The sequence below is a fragment of the Micromys minutus genome, assembly GCF_963924665.1.
Source record: "Micromys minutus genome assembly, chromosome: 9".
NCBI classification, from domain to species: domain Eukaryota; kingdom Metazoa; phylum Chordata; class Mammalia; order Rodentia; family Muridae; genus Micromys; species Micromys minutus.
The window spans coordinates 21293639-21310703 of NC_137978.1; the positions used below are offsets into that span (position 1 = coordinate 21293639).

The window sequence follows — 17065 nt, forward strand, 5'->3', positions numbered from 1 at the left end:
GTCTAACTCCCGGCACCTGAACATTCCTTCACGGAGATCTTTACAGCCACCAGAACCGGATGACCTGTCCGGACAGCTGGGATTGTGGGGAACGGGGGCTTTTGATTGTTTGAACAAAATCTCTTTTTTAGTGTGCTTTCCTTTCAATAAGCAGCAAACAGTAACACGGGACTCAGAAAATAAATACCCTGTTTGCTTTCTCACTAAAATAACATGAATTATATGATATTGTTGAGACTCTTAGTGAACTTCCCGTTGGCTGCAGCATATCTGGGGTGTTTGAGGCTAAAGTCACTCTCAGCAGGTAAGCTAGTCTTTCCTGCGTTGCCCTTTAGAACATCAAAGCCACTTTCTTAAAAGCTTAAACTAGGTCTCTTACTGATGCTTGGTAACTTAGGCATTGCACCTTCCCGGGGCGGCTGTCTCAGAGTCTGGCCTCTGAGAAGCACTGTTGCAAACTGCAGTAATACCGCCCTCAGAGAGGAACACAGACTGCAAGCGCTGCCCTTGATCTCTCCAGACTGCTTCAGCCTCACTCACCCAGGAGTCTGCTTGTTGTTGTTGTTGCTATGACATTTGCTATCAGCATGGCACAGAGTTCCTATTTCGGCACACATCACATGAATCTCTTTTACAGTGAGTTTTGAAATGAATCCTCATCAGAGAAAACATGTTGTAGACGGACTTATGGCACCTTATATTTTAACATTTTAGACCTTAATATAGGAAGTTAATTTTCATATCGCCTTATCAAATCTTCGAAGCTTTTCTCTTGTACAATATATAATTTCACTCTATATAAATTATGCTATATACAGTATATAAACATACATTATAAAATGTAAACTTGTCGGCATATATAGCATATATATATATATTTACTTACAACTATATGTATGCATTGTAGAATGGTGTGTGTGTGTGTGTGTTTGTGTGTGTGTGTGTGTGTATGTGTGAGTGTTAATAGTGAATATGATTTGAAAACTGAAAAGCCAGTTTTCTCAGCTGGCTGTATACCTCAGAAGTACAGCACCTCTCTGGCATGCATGAGGCCTGGGGTCCACAACCCAACAAGAGAAAAGAGGCAGGGGGAGGGGTGTCAGTCTCTCATGGTTTTTTTTTTTTTTTCATTAAAAAGTGATACTTTTAATTATGCGTTGTACAATTTCTTATAAAGCTCAGAAATAACTTCTGTGCTGTTCATGCTGGTTAATTATGCCACGTCTGGGAGGCTCAGCACTTTGGGGCATGCTGGTTAATATCAGGTGATTAGAAGACATGATCTAGGAAGAGATGCTCACTGCTGGTAGGTTTTCTGTAAGTGAGCGACCTCTGAGAAGCAGCACACCATGCAGGGATTTTCTTTATTCTAGCAGGCAAATCCTCCTATAACATGCAAAATGTGCTATGTTTATCAAGTTTCTCTTCAAATATGTGAGTTATTTCTTCTCAAATGTGAAATATGAAGATCTCCAGGCATAGCAAATCAGCGTTATAATTTTTCAGCATAAAAGCTCCTTAAAGGTAAGAGGAGGGAAAAAACAATCAGGCTTGCCAACAGCATCGCCAAAGTGCTTAACTTCTATAGAAGGCAACTTCAGCAAGAATAACGTCTAGTTCTTTGAAATCGTTTTTGTTTTGCTTAGGCAGCCACAATGCCCATCTGAGCGTGTGTGACTGACAACTAAGTAATGCCAAGTCTTTGTATCATGCTGATCCGAGTATTTGTGCTCAGTGGCTTTGGTTCTCTTTTCTAAAGTAACAAACTATAGAAAAATATGGGAACAAAACCATCTGTGGGAAATACAATGCTCCTTTTTGTGATTAGTGAAAAATGAGACAACATGCTTTTCCAGTCTGTTGGAAGATCTTGATCTTTACGTGCTGCTTCCGGGATAGTAACATTAATACCTAACGCTAATAAGCATGGAATTACAGGGTTGCTCTTACACATGTGAAGGAAAATGTGAGACCTAAAATAAAACCCTATCCACTGATTTAAAAAGATAAAAAATACCAGAATCTTTAACTCGGTAATTCTGCTTGAGAGCTCTTTTCTGAGTATACAATCACCGTGATGTTCATCTGAAGTGTCTGTTTTGTTTGAAACAGTAGAGCAGGCTGGACTTGAAGTCACAGAGAGATGCCTGTCTCTGCCCCCGGGTACTGGGATTAAAGTTGTGAGCACTGAACTAATTGCATCAGAATTTTTTTATTTTCTTTATTTTTTGGCATTATAATATAATTAGATTATTTCTCCCTTCTTTTTCTGCTCTCCAAATCCTTCTATAGACCTTCCTATTCTCCTTGAAATTTATGGCTTCTTCTGTACACAGACAGAGACACAAAAATAGACAGAAATATAAAGGGGGAAAAAGTAAAGGAGAGGGGGAGAAGAGGGACAGAACTAAATGGATACATACAGCTCAGTCTGTGGTGTGGGGAAGTAAAGGAGAGGGGGAGAAGAGGGACAGAACTAAATGGATACATACAGCTCAGTCTGCGGTGTGGGGAAGGAAAGGAGGGGAGAGAAGAGGGACAGAACTAAATGGATACAACCTGCTCAGTCTGTGATGTGTTTCTTGTATGTATATTGGTATGTATCTTTTTAGAACTGACCATTTGATATTGGATAATCAGAAAGTGTACTCTGAAGTTTTAATAGTTTAAAATGCTACAGCTTTAATATCCACCAAAGGGAAAATGACTAAATACATTGTAGCACACTCATGAAACAAAATATTGCATAAATATACTTTGATTATTAGCTTTTATTTTGATATTTAAAAAACTAAGTTTTTAGTAATCCCAATAACTGCAACACCCTAAACCCTTAAGCCTGGCTGATAAAAAATGGTCCTTAACTCATCTCCCACAGATCTACCTTTGAAATCAAAGCAAAAACTTGGCATCCTGACTCCTGAGGCACTGCTGTAAGCCAGTATCACGTTCAGTCAGGAGTCTACCATAGCCTCCTCATTTCTTTGTTTCTGCTTTTGCATATTCTAATGTGTGCCTGAATGAGGCGTTGACAGTGCTAATGAGAACAATTCCTCTGCTACCAAAAATAGTGAATACAAAGTACAGCATCTCCCTAGATGGGTTTGGGAATTATTATTTGTGGTTATATACAAATTATAAGTGAGACTGCATTAAAAATTTTGTTCATTAATTTTATAAGTGTGCTTGGTTACAAAAGAGAAGTTAAGAATTCTGTACAATAATTATGCAAATTAAGTTGAACTATATAATATAAAATACTTTAATTTCTAAAATGTAATCCAATCAAAGCACACAACTAAGAAGTGATAGTTTTAACTTCAAATGACAATGGAGTGAGGACAAATTTAATCATAAAAAGAATACTTAGTTACCTATGAAAATATGCACTTTGAAAACAACAACATATGTCCTAAGCATAAACTATGAAAATAGGTATTATATTTTAGTGTGACTTGAGCTTTGTACAAAGAGATAAGAAAGGATCGATTTGCATTCTTCTGCATGCTGTCAGTTGAACCATCACCATTCATTAGAGATGCTGTCCATTTTTCACTGAATGTTTTTAGCTCCTTTCTCAAAGATCAAGTGACCATGGGTGTGTGGGTTCATTTCTGGGTCCTCTATTCTATTCCATTGATCTATCTTTCTGTCTCTGTACCAGTATCATGTTGTTTTTATCGCAACTGATCTGTAAAACAGCTTGAGGTCAGGGATAGTGATTCCCCAAGAAGTTTTGTTTTTTTGTTTTTTTGTTTTTTTGTTTTTTTGGTTTTTTTTGTTTTTTTTTTTTTTTTTTTTTTTTTTTTTTTTTTTGAGAATAGTTTTTGCTGTACTGGGTTTTTTATTATTACAAATGAATTTGCCAACTGCACTTTCTAACTCTATGAAGACTTGAGTTGGACTTTTGATGAGCATGGCATTGAATATGTAGATGGCCTTAGGGAAGATTACCATCTTTGCTATGCTGATCTTTCCAATCCATGAGCATGGGTGATCTTTCCATTTTCTGAGGTCTTTTTCAATTTCCTTCTTCAGAGACTTGAAGTTCTTGTCATACAGACCCTTCACTTGCTTGGTTAGAGTCACACCAAGGTATTTTATATTCTTTGTGACTATTGTGAGGGGTGTCGATTCTCTAATTTCTTTCTCAGCCTGTTTATCATTTGAATCGAAGAAGGTTACTGATTTATTCAAGTTAATTTTATATCCAGCCACTTTGCTGAAGTTGTTTATCAGCTATAAAAGTTCTCTGGTGGAATTTTTGGGGTCACATAAGTATACTATCATATCATCTGCAAATAGTAATATTTTGACTTCGTTCTTTCCGATTTGTACCCCTTTGAGCTCTTTTTGCTGTCTGATTGCTTTGGTTAGTACTTCCAGTACTCTACTTAAAAGGTAAGGAGAGAGTAGGAAGCTTTGTCTAATTCCCGATTTTAGTGGGATTGCTTCAAGTTTCTTACCATTTAGTTTGATGTTGGCTACCACTTTGCTGTATATTACTTTTACTATGTTTAGGTACAGGCCTTGAATTCCTAATTTTTCCAAGACTTTTAACATGAAAGGGTATTGAATTTTGTCAAAATCTTTGTCAGCATCTAAGGAGATAATCTTTTTTTTTTCCATTGAGGTTGTTTATATAGTAGATGATATTGATGAATTTACATATATTGAACCATCCTTGCATCCCTGGGATGAAGCCTAGTTTGTAATGATGAATGATTGTTTTGATGTGTCCTTGGATTCGGTTTACAAGAATTTTATTGAGTATTTTGGCATCAATGTTTATGACAGAAATTGGTCTAAAGTTCTTTTCTTTGTAGAGTCATCGTGTTGTTTAGGTATGAGCGTAATTGTGGCTTTGAAAAATTAGTTTAGTAGTATTCCCTCTGTTTCTATTTAGTGGAATAGTTTGTAGAGTATTGGTATAAGATAGTCAATAAACATCTAATAGAATTCTGCATTAATCCATCTGGTCCTGGGCCTTTTTTGTTTGGGAGGCTTTTGATGGCTGCTTCTATTTCTTTAGGTGTTATGGGATTGTTTAGATGGTTTATCTGGTCCTGATTTAACTTTGGTATCTGGTATCTGTCTAGAAATTTATCCATTTCCTCCAGATTTTCCAGTTTTGTTGAGTATAGGCTTTCGTAGAAAAATCTGATGATTGCTTCAACTTCTTCTGTTTCTGTTGTTATGACTCCCCTTTCATTTCTGATTTTGTTAATTTGGATACTCTCTCTTTGCCCTCTAGTTAGTCTGGCTAAGGGTTTATCAATTTCGTTAATTTTCTCAAAGAACCAATTCCTGGTTTTGTTGATTCTTTGTATGGTTTTTTGTTTCTTCTTGGTTGATTTCTGCTTTGAGTTTGATTATTTCCTGCTATCTACTCATTTTGGGTATATCTGCTTCTTTTTGTTCTAGAGCTTTGACAGGTGTGCTGTCAAACTTTTAGTGTATGTTCTCTCCAGTTTCTTTTTGGAAATACTCAGAGCTATGAGTTTCCCTCTTAGCACTGCTTTCATTGTATCCCATTAGTTTGAGTATGTTCTGCCTTCATTTTCGCTAAATTCTAAAAAGTCTGATTTCCTTCATAATTTCTTCCTTGACCAAGCTACCACTGAGTAGAGCATAGTTAAGCTTTCATGTGTATGTGGGCTTGTTGTTGTTTTTGTTGTTATTGAAGACCAATCTTAGTCCATAGTGATCTGATAGAATGAATGAGATTATTTCGATCTTCTTGTATCTGTTGAGGCCTGTTTTGTGAGAGACTATATAGTCAATTTTGGAAAAAATGACATGAAGTTCTGAGAAGAAGGTATATTCTTTTGTTTTAGGATAAAATATTCTATAGATGTCTGTTAAATCCATTTGGTTCATAACTTCTGGTAGTTTCACTGTGTCTCTGTTTAGTTTCTGCTTCCATGATCTGTCCATTGATGAGAGTGGGGTGTTAAAGTCTCCCACTGTTATTGTGTGTAGTGCAATATGCTTTGAGCTTTAGTAGAGTTTCTTTTATGAATGTGGGTTCCCTTGTATTTGGAGCACAGATGTTCAGGATTGAGAGTTCATCTTGATAGATTTTTTTTCCTTTGATGAGTAAAAAGTGTCCTTCCTTATCTTTTTTGATAACTTTTGGTTGAAAATCTATTTTATTCGATATTAGAATATCGAATAAAATGGTTGCTACTCCAGCTTGTTTCTTGGGACCATTTGCTTAGAAAGTTTTTTCTCAACTTTTTACTCTGAGGTAGCGCCTGCTTTGTTCCTGAGATGAGTTTCCTGTATACAGCAAAATGCTGGATCTTGTTTACGTATCTAATCTGATAGTCTATGTCTTGTTATTGAGGGTTTGAGTCCATTGATGTTAAGAGATATTAAGGAATAGTGATTGTTCTTTTCTGTTATTTTTGTTGTTAGAGGTAGATTTATTTTTGTGTGGTTTTCTTCTTTTAGGTTTGTTGAAAGAAGATTTTTTTTCTTTTCCTAGGGTGGAGTTTCCCACTTTGTGGTAGAGTTTTTTTCCATCTGTTATCCTTTGTAGGGCTGGATTTGTGGACAGATATTCTGTAAATTTGCTTTTGTCCTGGAATATCTTGATTTCTCCATCTGTGGTAATTGAGAGTTTTGCTGGATATAGTAACCTGGCCTGGCATTTATTTTGTCTTAGGGTCTGTATGACATTAGTCCAAGATCTTCAACCTTTCACGGTCTCTGTTGAAAAGTTTGGTGTAATTCTGATCAGTTTGCCTTTATATGTTACTTGTCCTTTCTTTCTTACTGCTTTTAGTATTCTTTCTTTGTTTTGAATATTTGTTATTTTGTGTGTTGGGAGGAATTTCTTTTCTGGCCCAATCTATTTGGAGTTCTGGGGGCTTCTTGTATGTTTGTGGACATCACTTTCTTTATGTTCGGAAAATTTTCTTCTATAATTTTGTTGATGATATTTACTGGGCCTTTTAGTTGGGAGTCTTCACTCTCTTATACCTCTATTATCCTTAGTTTGGTCTTCTCATTTTGTCCTGGATTTCCTGGATATATTTGGTTAGAAGCTTTTTGAATTTTGCATTTTCTCTGACTGCTGTGTTAATGTTTTCTATGGTATCTTCTGCCCCTGAGATTCTTTCTTTTATCTCTTGTATTCTGTTGGTGATGCTTATGTCTCTGACTCCCAATGTCTTTCCTAGGTTCTCCAACATCAGGATTGTCTCCTTTTGTGATTTCTTCATTGTTTCTATTTCTGTTTTCAATTCTTTCACCTGTTTGGTTGTGATATCCACTATTTGCTGTGGTAAGAAAACTGGGTTTTGTTGTTGTCAAGTTGGCGTGGTTTCTGTTTCTTAGATTCTTGTCCTTGCCTCTTGCCATCTTGTTATTAGTGATGCTAAATGATCTTGTTTTCTCTGACTGGTGCTTGTCTCTCCTGTGGGTCTGTGGACCTATGGTCTCTGGTGGGAGATTGCTCCTGGATGTTCAGCTCTCTGAGTAGGCTGTAAATTCAGACAGCAGTGCCCAGTCCTGATGCAACTGGGCTGGCTCTGTCCTTGAGCCAGAAGTGTCTACTCCCAGCCAGCACCTTTACCTGCTCCCTGAGAGTTCCAGGTGGCCTCTCCTGGGATAGTCAGTAAAGAGGAAGTGTGGACTCACCCCTGGGCTCAAGTGTGAGAACCTTCCTGTGGCTCTTTTGGGCAGCCAGCAACATACGGGAAGGCCACCAGTCCTGATGAAACTGGGCTGGGTCTGGCCTTGGGCAGGAGGTGTCTGATCCCAGGCACCACTGCCACCTGAACCATGAGAGTTCTAGGTGCCCTCTCCCAGGATAGACAGTAGAGAGGGATTGTAACTCACCCCTGGGTTCAGAAATAAGAGCGATTAATGTCATTATTAAGGAACTAGATTAGTTGCCATGGAAGTGAATTCCTTAAAAAGAATGTTTGGCTACCTTCGCTTTCTCCTACACAGATGCTGTTTCACACTCTGCGCTCTGTCACAAGATGATGCAGAAAAACCTTCATTAGCTGCCTTGCCTTCATAGTAAATTTACACCCTTGAGAACCAGAAAATATAAATTCCTGTTTTTAAGAATTATCAAGCCTCCTTCTAGCCTCCATCTGCTTCCAGAGCTAGAACTGGCCCACAGGATTCACAGCCTGCCCCCAGAAAGCTAAGCACCCAAGAACACTCTCCTTCCTAAGCCCACACGTGCGTCCCCACTTTCTCTCCACTGACTATCCAGGGAGAGATCTCCGGAAACTCTCAGGGTGCAAATATCACAAGTCTCGAGGTGCTGCCTGGGACTACACATTTCATGCCTCCAACTATGCCCAGAGCTAGAGCCAGCCCACTGCCATCTGGTCTCACAGACTGCCCCCTGAGAGCTTCCATTCCTAAACCCACAAACCCACAGGCCCACAAGAGAGACAAGCTCCAGTCAGAGTCAACAAGATCAATTAGCATCACAGAAAACAGGATGGCAGGAGACAAGCACAAGAACAAAAGCAGCAGAAACCAAGAAATCCTGGCAACATCAGGACCTGGATCTCCCACTACAGCAAGTAATTTACATCCTAACACACCAGTAAAACAAGATTCGGACTTTAAAATCATACCTCAAGATGATGATGGAGGACTTCAAGAAACACATGAATAACTCCCTTAAAGAAAAACAGGAGGTAAATTCTGTAGGTAATACTGTGCAGAAAAACAAGTAGAAGTCCTTAAGCAGAAACACACACAAGATTCTTTATAGAATTACAGGAAACCACAAGCAAACAGGTGAAGGAATTGAACAAAACAATCCAGGATCTAAAAATGGAAATAGAAACAATGAAGAAATCACAAAAGGAGAAAACCCTGGAGATAGAAAACCTAGGAAAGAGATAAGGAATCATAGATGCAAGCATCACCAACAGAATACAAGAGATGAAAGAGAAAATCTCAGGGGCAGAGGATACCATAGAAAACATTGATACAATGGTCAGAGAAAATGAGGGGACAAAAATCTCCTAACCCAGAGCATCCAGGAAATCCAGGACACAATGAGAAGACCAAACCTAAGGATAATAGAGGTAGAAGAGAGGGAAAACTATGAAATGAAAGGCCCAGTAAATATCTTCAACAAAATTATAGAAGAAAACTTCCCTAACCGAAAGAGATAACCATGAACATACAAGAAGCATACAGAACTCCAAATATATTGGACCAGAAAAGAAATTCCTCCCAACACATAATAGTCAAGACACCAAATGATATGACAGTATATTTAACTGACTCCAAAAATTCCACCCGAGGACTTTTACAGCTGATAAACAACTTCAGCAAAGTGGCTTGATATAAAATTAACCAAGCAAGTGAAGGATCTGTATGACAAGAACTTGAAGTCTCTAATGAAAGAAATTGAAGAAGATCTCAGAATATGGAAAAATCTCCCATGCTCATAAATTGGCAGGATTAATATAATAAAAATGGCCATCTTGTCAAAAGCAATCTAGAGATTCAATGCAACCCCCATCAAAATTACAACTCAATTCTTCATGGAGTTAGAAAAGGCAAATTCCAAATACATTTGGAGTAACAAAAAACCCAGGATAGCAAAAACTATTCTCAACAATAAACAAATTTCTGGAGAAATCACCATCCCTGACTTCAAGCTATATTACAGATCAATAGTCATAAAAACCATATGGTACTGGTACAGAGACGGAAAGGTAGATCAATGGATTAGAATTGAAGACTCAGAAATGAACCCACACATCTATGGCCACAAAGGAGCTAAAAACATTCAATGGAAAAAAGACATCTTCAACAAATGGTGATGGTTCAACTGGCAGTTAGCATGTAGAAAATGCAAATCAATCCATTATGGCCTTGTACAAAGCTCAAGTCCAAGTGGATCAAAGACCTCCACATAAAACCAGGTACAATGAAACTTATAGAAGAGAAAGTGGGGAAGAACTTAGAACACATAGACACAAGAGAAAATTTCCTGAACAGAACGCCAATGACTTATGCTCTGAGATCAAGAATAAACAAATGGATCTTCATAAAATTGCAAAGCTTCTCTGTAAGGCAAAGAACAATGTCAATAAGACAAAACAGCAACCAACAAATTGGGGAAAGATCTTTACTAATCCTATATCTGATAAAGAGCTAATATTCAATATATACAATGAACTCAAGAAGTTAGACTCCAGAAAATCAAATAATCCCATTAAAAATTGGGTACAGAGCTAAACAAAGAATTCTCAACTGAGGAATACTGAATAACTGAGAATCACCTAAAGAAATGTTCAACATCTCTAGTCATGAGGGAAATGCAAATCAAAACAACCCTGAGATTCCACCTCACACCAGTCAGAATGAGTAAGATCAAAAATTCAGATGACTGCAGATGTTGGCAAGAATGTGGAGAAAGAGGAACACTGCTCCACTGTTGATGGGATTGCAAGCTGGTACAACCACTCTGGTAATCAGTCTTGTGGTTTCTCAGAAAACTGGACATAGTACTTACTACCTGAAAATCCAGCTATTCCACTATTGGGCATATACCCCAAAGATGCTCCAACATATAACAAGGACACATGCTCCACCATGTTCATATTAGCCTTATTTATACTAGCCAGAAGCTGGAAAGAACCCAGATGTCCTTCAACAGAGAAACTGATACAGAAAAGGTGGTACATTTACACAATGGAGTACTACTCAGCTATTAATAAACAATGACTTCATGAAATTTATAGACAAATGGATGGAACTTGAAGCTATCATCCTGAGTGAAGTAACCCAGTCACAAAGAAACATACTAGTCCCAAAAAGCTCTGAATACCCAAGAAACAATTCACAGACCTTATGAAACTCAAAGAGAAGGAAGGATGTGGATGCCTCAGTCCTTCTTATAAGGGAGAACAAAACACTCATGGGATGAAATACAGGGACAAATAGAGGAGCAGGGACTGAGGAAAAGATCATCCAGAGACTATTTCACCTGGGAATCCATCCACCAAACTTAATCACTATTGCTGATGCCAAGGTGTGCTTACTGGCAGGAACCTGATATGGATGCCTCCTCAGAGGTTCTTCCAAAGCCAAACTGATACAGATGAGGATGCTTGCAGCTAACCAGGGGACTGAACACAGGGACCCCAATGAAAGAACTAGAGAAAGGACTGAAGGAGATGAAAAGAGTTTGCAACCCCAGGGTAAGAACAACATTATCAACTAGCAATGTGCATTCACTAGGACCAGTAACCCTGCTCCCTAGACCCCGATAAGTGTATTATGGCTGAAGTACAAGACAAGGACTTCAAAACAACAATTATGAATATGATCAAGGACCTTGAAGAAGGTATAAATGTAGAGGATATGAAAGAAATCTGTGAAAACACAACACCAGAATAAAATAATGAAAACCACTCATGGTGTGAAAGGTGAATGCAAAGAAATAAAATAATTAAAGAAATCCAAACAAAAAAAAATAAAACTAGACGTTAAAAATTTAAGAAATCAAACAAAAACCTCAGAGGTAAGCCTCACCAATAGACTACAAAACAGAAAAGAGAGAATCTCAGGCACTAAAGACAAGGTAGAAGAAATAGATACCTCAGCCAAAGAAAATGTTAAATCTGAAAACATCCAGTCACAAAATATCTAGGAAATCCGGGACACTGTGAAAAGACCAAAAATAAGAAAATATGAATAGAGAAAGGAGAAAAAAATCACAAATCAAAGGAAAGTTCATCCTGAAGGAGGTAATCTAGACCCCAAATATAAGTATTTTATGCATTCTCCTATGTGTAAATGCTAGCTCTTAGGCTTTTGATAGGTCTGCAACAATCCATATGACAACTGAAGTTAGGTATACAATAAAGAGCTAGGGGGAATCCCAAGAAAGGAGAAATAAAATATATAGTTATGGAAAGACAGAGGAGACAGGAACAGGAGAATTAAATAGGGAGTGGGAGAAAAGGATAGGAGTGTAGAGGAATTTTAACCCAGCAACAATGCCTCTCTGACAAGGGATCACATCCAAAGACCTTCTAAGTCTATATGATCTAGCCAGAATGCAGATACAATCTCACTGGATACAGTCATGCCCTTAGTACACACCTTTAATCCCTAACAGTGAAAGTAAGGTTAGTCTGTAGAAGGGAACAACCATGTTTGAAAGTGACATTGAAAGACAGACAAAATGGCAAATTTTAGAAGATTTGACAGAATAGAATATGGCCAAATTATTTACCACAAACTGATGGTTGGTAAAGCCCTATAGATGAAGACAACATTCACATATCTCATTAAATGCAGAGAAGACGAGTTGGTGCCTAACTAGAGCCTTCACCCCTACTGACTAGTATTCATGGTACTAGATAGTACTCTAAATACTACCAGAGGAGAAAAGTAGCTACCAATCCAACTACCAACACTGAAATCTACTAGAGTGGCCTACCTTTATGATATGCTGTGGCAATAGTGGCACATATGTTGTAGGAGTAACCAACCACTCTCTGCTTATATTGAAGGTCTACTCTATAAGTTGGAAACCATGGCTGATACCACCTAGGTGGCCATGATCCTAGGGAAAAAGCAAATAAACATAGCAAAAAAATCTAACTCCTAATGATATTCTGCTATATCCATAGATCAGTGCTTCGATAAGCCATCAGCAGAGAAGTTTCTTCTTACAGTAGATAGGAACTAATACAGAGACCCATGTGCAGAGACTTTAGTAAATTCAGTCCTAAATGAGATTATCTTCATCCACCCCCTACCCTCAGGACTCAGGGAGCTATGTGGAAGAGGACACAGAAAGACTGTAAAAGCCAGTGGGAAAAGATGGCCCCAAGGAAATAGTGGCTCCTCAGACACAACAGGATTGAAGTAACTATCAACTCAGAGACTGGCAGCATGCTCAGGGAATGCACAGTTCAAGCCACACAGGATCCCAGTGCTGAAAGGGAGAAGCAGACATAGACTTCTATCCCTAACAAGAAGCATTCTCCAGCTGACTTCCACTTGCAAGGAAAAAAAATCATTTTCCTCAATGGAATCTCACTTCACATATTAGCCACACCTGAGAGTAGGTAGTAGACAGTTAACACAAAGTGAACTCAGTGTTGTTTTGTGGATGTTTTCACTCATATGGCTTTGTTGGGGCAGTTTGTCTCCCTGGTCTTTCTCTTGTATGTTTCTGAATTTGTGTTTTTATACTCTGTGTGTGTGTGTGTGTGTTTCTTGTGACTTTTTTTCTTTTTTATTACTCTGGGGTTTGTTTGTCTGTTTGTTTGCCTATGTTTTCTAAAAAGAGAGAAATACAGGGTATAGAGTTGGTAGCTAGGTAGATGGAGAAGATCTGAGAGGAAATGGGGGAGGGGACCCCTCAGAATATATTACATAAAATGTTGTTTTCAATAAAAAATACATTTTAAAAAATTATTACTGAAAAAGCACTTTCTTTGTATTCAAACAGTCGTTAAAGTCCACCTTCACAGTTTCCATACATGTCCTTGTAGCCTGTGTGTATGATGAATGACATTTCACACTATCCTTACAAGCCATTTTCAGAGAAAGATTTCACACCTATGTATCTATCCCCTGCTGGCAGCTATACATGACACACACAAAAACACCAGGATCCACGCAAAGAGCAAATAACTAATTATACAAGAGATGTTCTACCTTAACAGCTTCTCCGAGAGTCTGGTTTTTGTCAGCTTCCTCGCTGGAATGCAATTCAAGTCTATAATTCAACTCCTGCAGTTGCTGGGCCTGTTCATTCAACAGCATTTGTGCCTGCTGTTCCCGAAGTAATGCATTATTTAGTTCTTCACATGCACTTTCAAACTTCTCGTGGGTGATCAATTTCTTTAAAGAGAAGAGAAAAGATCAGTTGCAAGCCAATTATAGTGCTGTCCTATTTGTTCTTTCAGAGCTGGGCGCACCAGCACAATGAACAGCGCACCACGGGGCTGGAGAGACCGTGCTTAAGAGTACTTATCGCTCCTCTAGACCATCAGAGTTCCGTTCCCAGCCCCCACCTGGTGGGGGGAGGGGCTCACAAACAACTAGGACTCCGGGTCCTGAGGACCTGATATCCTTTTCTGGCCTCCACGGGCACCGGGGCACATACTCATACATATATACATGAATAGAAATTTGCAAAATAATATGCCAACATTCCTAAGAACTGATTATAAAACAAAACATAAAATTTGTTTTCCTTAAAATAAAAAGTCATGGTAAACTATCACTTTAGTTTCTAAGGTATAACAATCATACCTTTAATGGTATCTTTTCAGTCAAAATCTTAACACTTGAAATTCCGCACTTTTGTAAGGATGATGATGAAAAGACTCATTTACTGAGATGACTCCCTGTGTCTGTGGCCCTCTCTGTCTGGCAGTTCCCACCCATGCTCACACTATCACACTACCGAACTTTATTTTCCCACAGTCACTGTAGTTATCAAATCTGCCTTACTTGCTTCCTTGCCTATACACGTCTTGCATGGAGGTAGCTGCACGAAACTGAGAACTCACGTAGAATCCTCACCCAACAAAGAGAGTACATTAAGACTATCCTATCTGCCATAATATAAAGGCAGACTCGTGACTCCTCTGTGAGAGTTCTCTGGAATGCTAACAATAGCGCCCGCAGCCATTCCTTAAAGGCACCTGGGATCCAGGTCAGACAGGCTCCAATATCCCTTTTTCTAAGTGTTTGAGTCAGTAAAACAAGGAACCTGACATTGTGATCTTCAAGTAAAAAGAGAAGAATGTCTTACAAAAGGTACATCTACGAGGCAAATGTGGAAGTAGGGAGCACACCAACCCATTCTTCATACCACCTGCTGGTGCTCAAGAGTCAGGGCTTCCCCGCTGTGAGAAGGGACTGAAGGTAGAGTCCTATCACTTCTCACACACATAATGCCACCTGATTTGAGCCTTAAAAAAATCTAGATATGGATGAATAAAAACCATACTTCACTGTATCTATCTAGAAAATATAAATAACTACCATCTTACTGAAGCCCTGTGTCTCTCCGTTTTCTCAGAAATAAGACAAAAATTGTTTCTTTGGGGCCCAGAAATTATACAACTCATAGAAAGAGAAAGTGTTGCTTGAATTAAATGTAAGGATAATTTAATACCATGAGTATATACATGAGACTAAGTAATCTAATTTATTCAAAATTATAAGAGTATAAAATATGAGAATAAAATAATTGAAAATATAAGAGAGTTTTGTCTCCTCCACAAACAGCAGGCTCCTCAATAGAAGGCATTTTAAAAAAAAGTTTTCTGAGGTGAAAGCAAATCCTACTCAACTGCTACATTCCAACACGTTCAGGACTGTTAGCTTTGCTAACCACTTGCCTGTATCAGTTGGGAAATAGTTTAGTTGAGATAAAAGTGCATGCTTTCAGTGGGAGTCTTGGAAAATCCGGACAGGTTGGTGGTAAGAGTGCCTGTTGCTAGGTCAGCCTGACACCCTGGGGCTGAGCCCAGGGTCCTATGGTGGAAAAGAACCAACTCCTGAGAGTTCCCTCTGATTCTCACACTCCTGCTGCCTTACAAACAAATGCATGTGTGCACATACACAATATAGGCACACACCCATGTGACTTTAATCTTTTGAAACCTATTTTTAATGATGGTTTTTAAATACTTTAATCTCTTTTTTTTAGCCCACCACCCACCAGAGGTAGGCGAAAAGAAAGGATATGGGAGAAGTGGACCTGTTTAGAAAGGTTCTTTGGAGCAACTCCTGTACGTGTTGTCTGGAAATGGACAGTTTGATTCACAGTTTATAGGTGGCAGCTCGATCTACTCATAAACACTTTGTGGATACACCAGTAGTCTAGCTCGGTAGAATCGGGATACAAACATGAGTCAGCAGCAGTGGTACTACCTAGCAGAGACAGCCAGGCCTTGGGTTTGGCTCAAGTCAGCAGGAAGGACCTGAAGAAACGTCAGAAGTTCTTGACTGTGCCTCTCTCAGTGAACTCTCCCCCAAGTGTTGTCTCGCTAGCTCTGCCTCCGTCACTGTCCGTTGAGTCCTATCCATACCCTCTAAATACCATGTGTCCTCCACGGGTCTTGCCTCAGCACAGGTCGTCTCCGCATGTGCATCTGTCCCGGCTGACATCTCTCTGTCAATCAGCCCAAACTCATCTCAGACGAAGCGACAATAAACTGCAGCACAGCACCAGAAGTTCTTCTGGTGCGTTTCTCTCTATGGAGTCCTGAATGCAGCTCAACTACGCAATGGAAGGCTAACAGGTATGTTGTCAGCAAAGAATCTTTCATTATGTGTCTTTTTTACCTGTTTGTTTTGGCAGACCATCTTTTTTTCTTGTATCTGCTTTAGCTAAATGTTCCTTTCCAAGTCTGCCCTAGCCTTTCACCTGTGTCCACCTCAGGAAAACGCTCCTTCATGTGTTTGCTCTGGCAAAACACCATCCAACTGACTTTCCAAAAAACTCCTAAGTTTTTACTTTACACCCAAACACACACACACACACACACACACACACACAATTACTTAACTTATTAATTAGTAAGATGCTGTGTGTATATTTATAGTCCCAGGCTTGGGGAAGGTTTTGTGCTCAGCAATAGATGGTCAGCACAAAAGAACTCAATGGCATTTGGGGAGTTTTTGTTTTTAGCCTTCCAGGCCCTTTGTATATATCTTATAGTTTCCAGTGCTATGTCTTAGAGGATTCCTTTGTGTATGAACATATGTATCTCTGTCTATATGTCTCTCTTGAACTTTCTCTTTTGCTTGTTTTTTTTTTTCAGTATGTTTGTTTGCTTTGATCTATTCTAGTTTGTTAGTTTGTTTTTCTTATTTTTTAGATGCCCTGTTTTCTAATGAAAAAAGAAAAAGAAAGGGTATAAATTTGAGTAGGAGAGGAAACGGAGATCTGGAAAGAGATGGGAGACGGGAAACTAATCCAAATATACTGTCTGAAAATTCTATTTTCAATAAAAAACAAAATTGGGAAAATTACAGAAAGTTTTAAAACAAAGCAATCCTGCTGAGGAGACTCTGAATTATTTCTCCT

At 38.7% G+C, this 17065-nt stretch overlaps 1 protein-coding gene across 1 annotated transcript in view; it reads right to left on the bottom strand.

Moving 5' to 3' along the window:
* CCDC171 (coiled-coil domain containing 171) overlaps positions 1-17065 on the bottom strand; it is a gene marked incomplete at its 3' end in the record, with an annotated part of 277402 nt that overhangs the window by 119499 nt on the left and 140838 nt on the right. The window contains exon 21 of the mRNA XM_080920918.1: positions 13675-13860. Coding sequence (XP_080777044.1) covers positions 13675-13860 — 186 coding nt within the window. The remainder of the gene's footprint in view (positions 1-13674; positions 13861-17065) is intronic.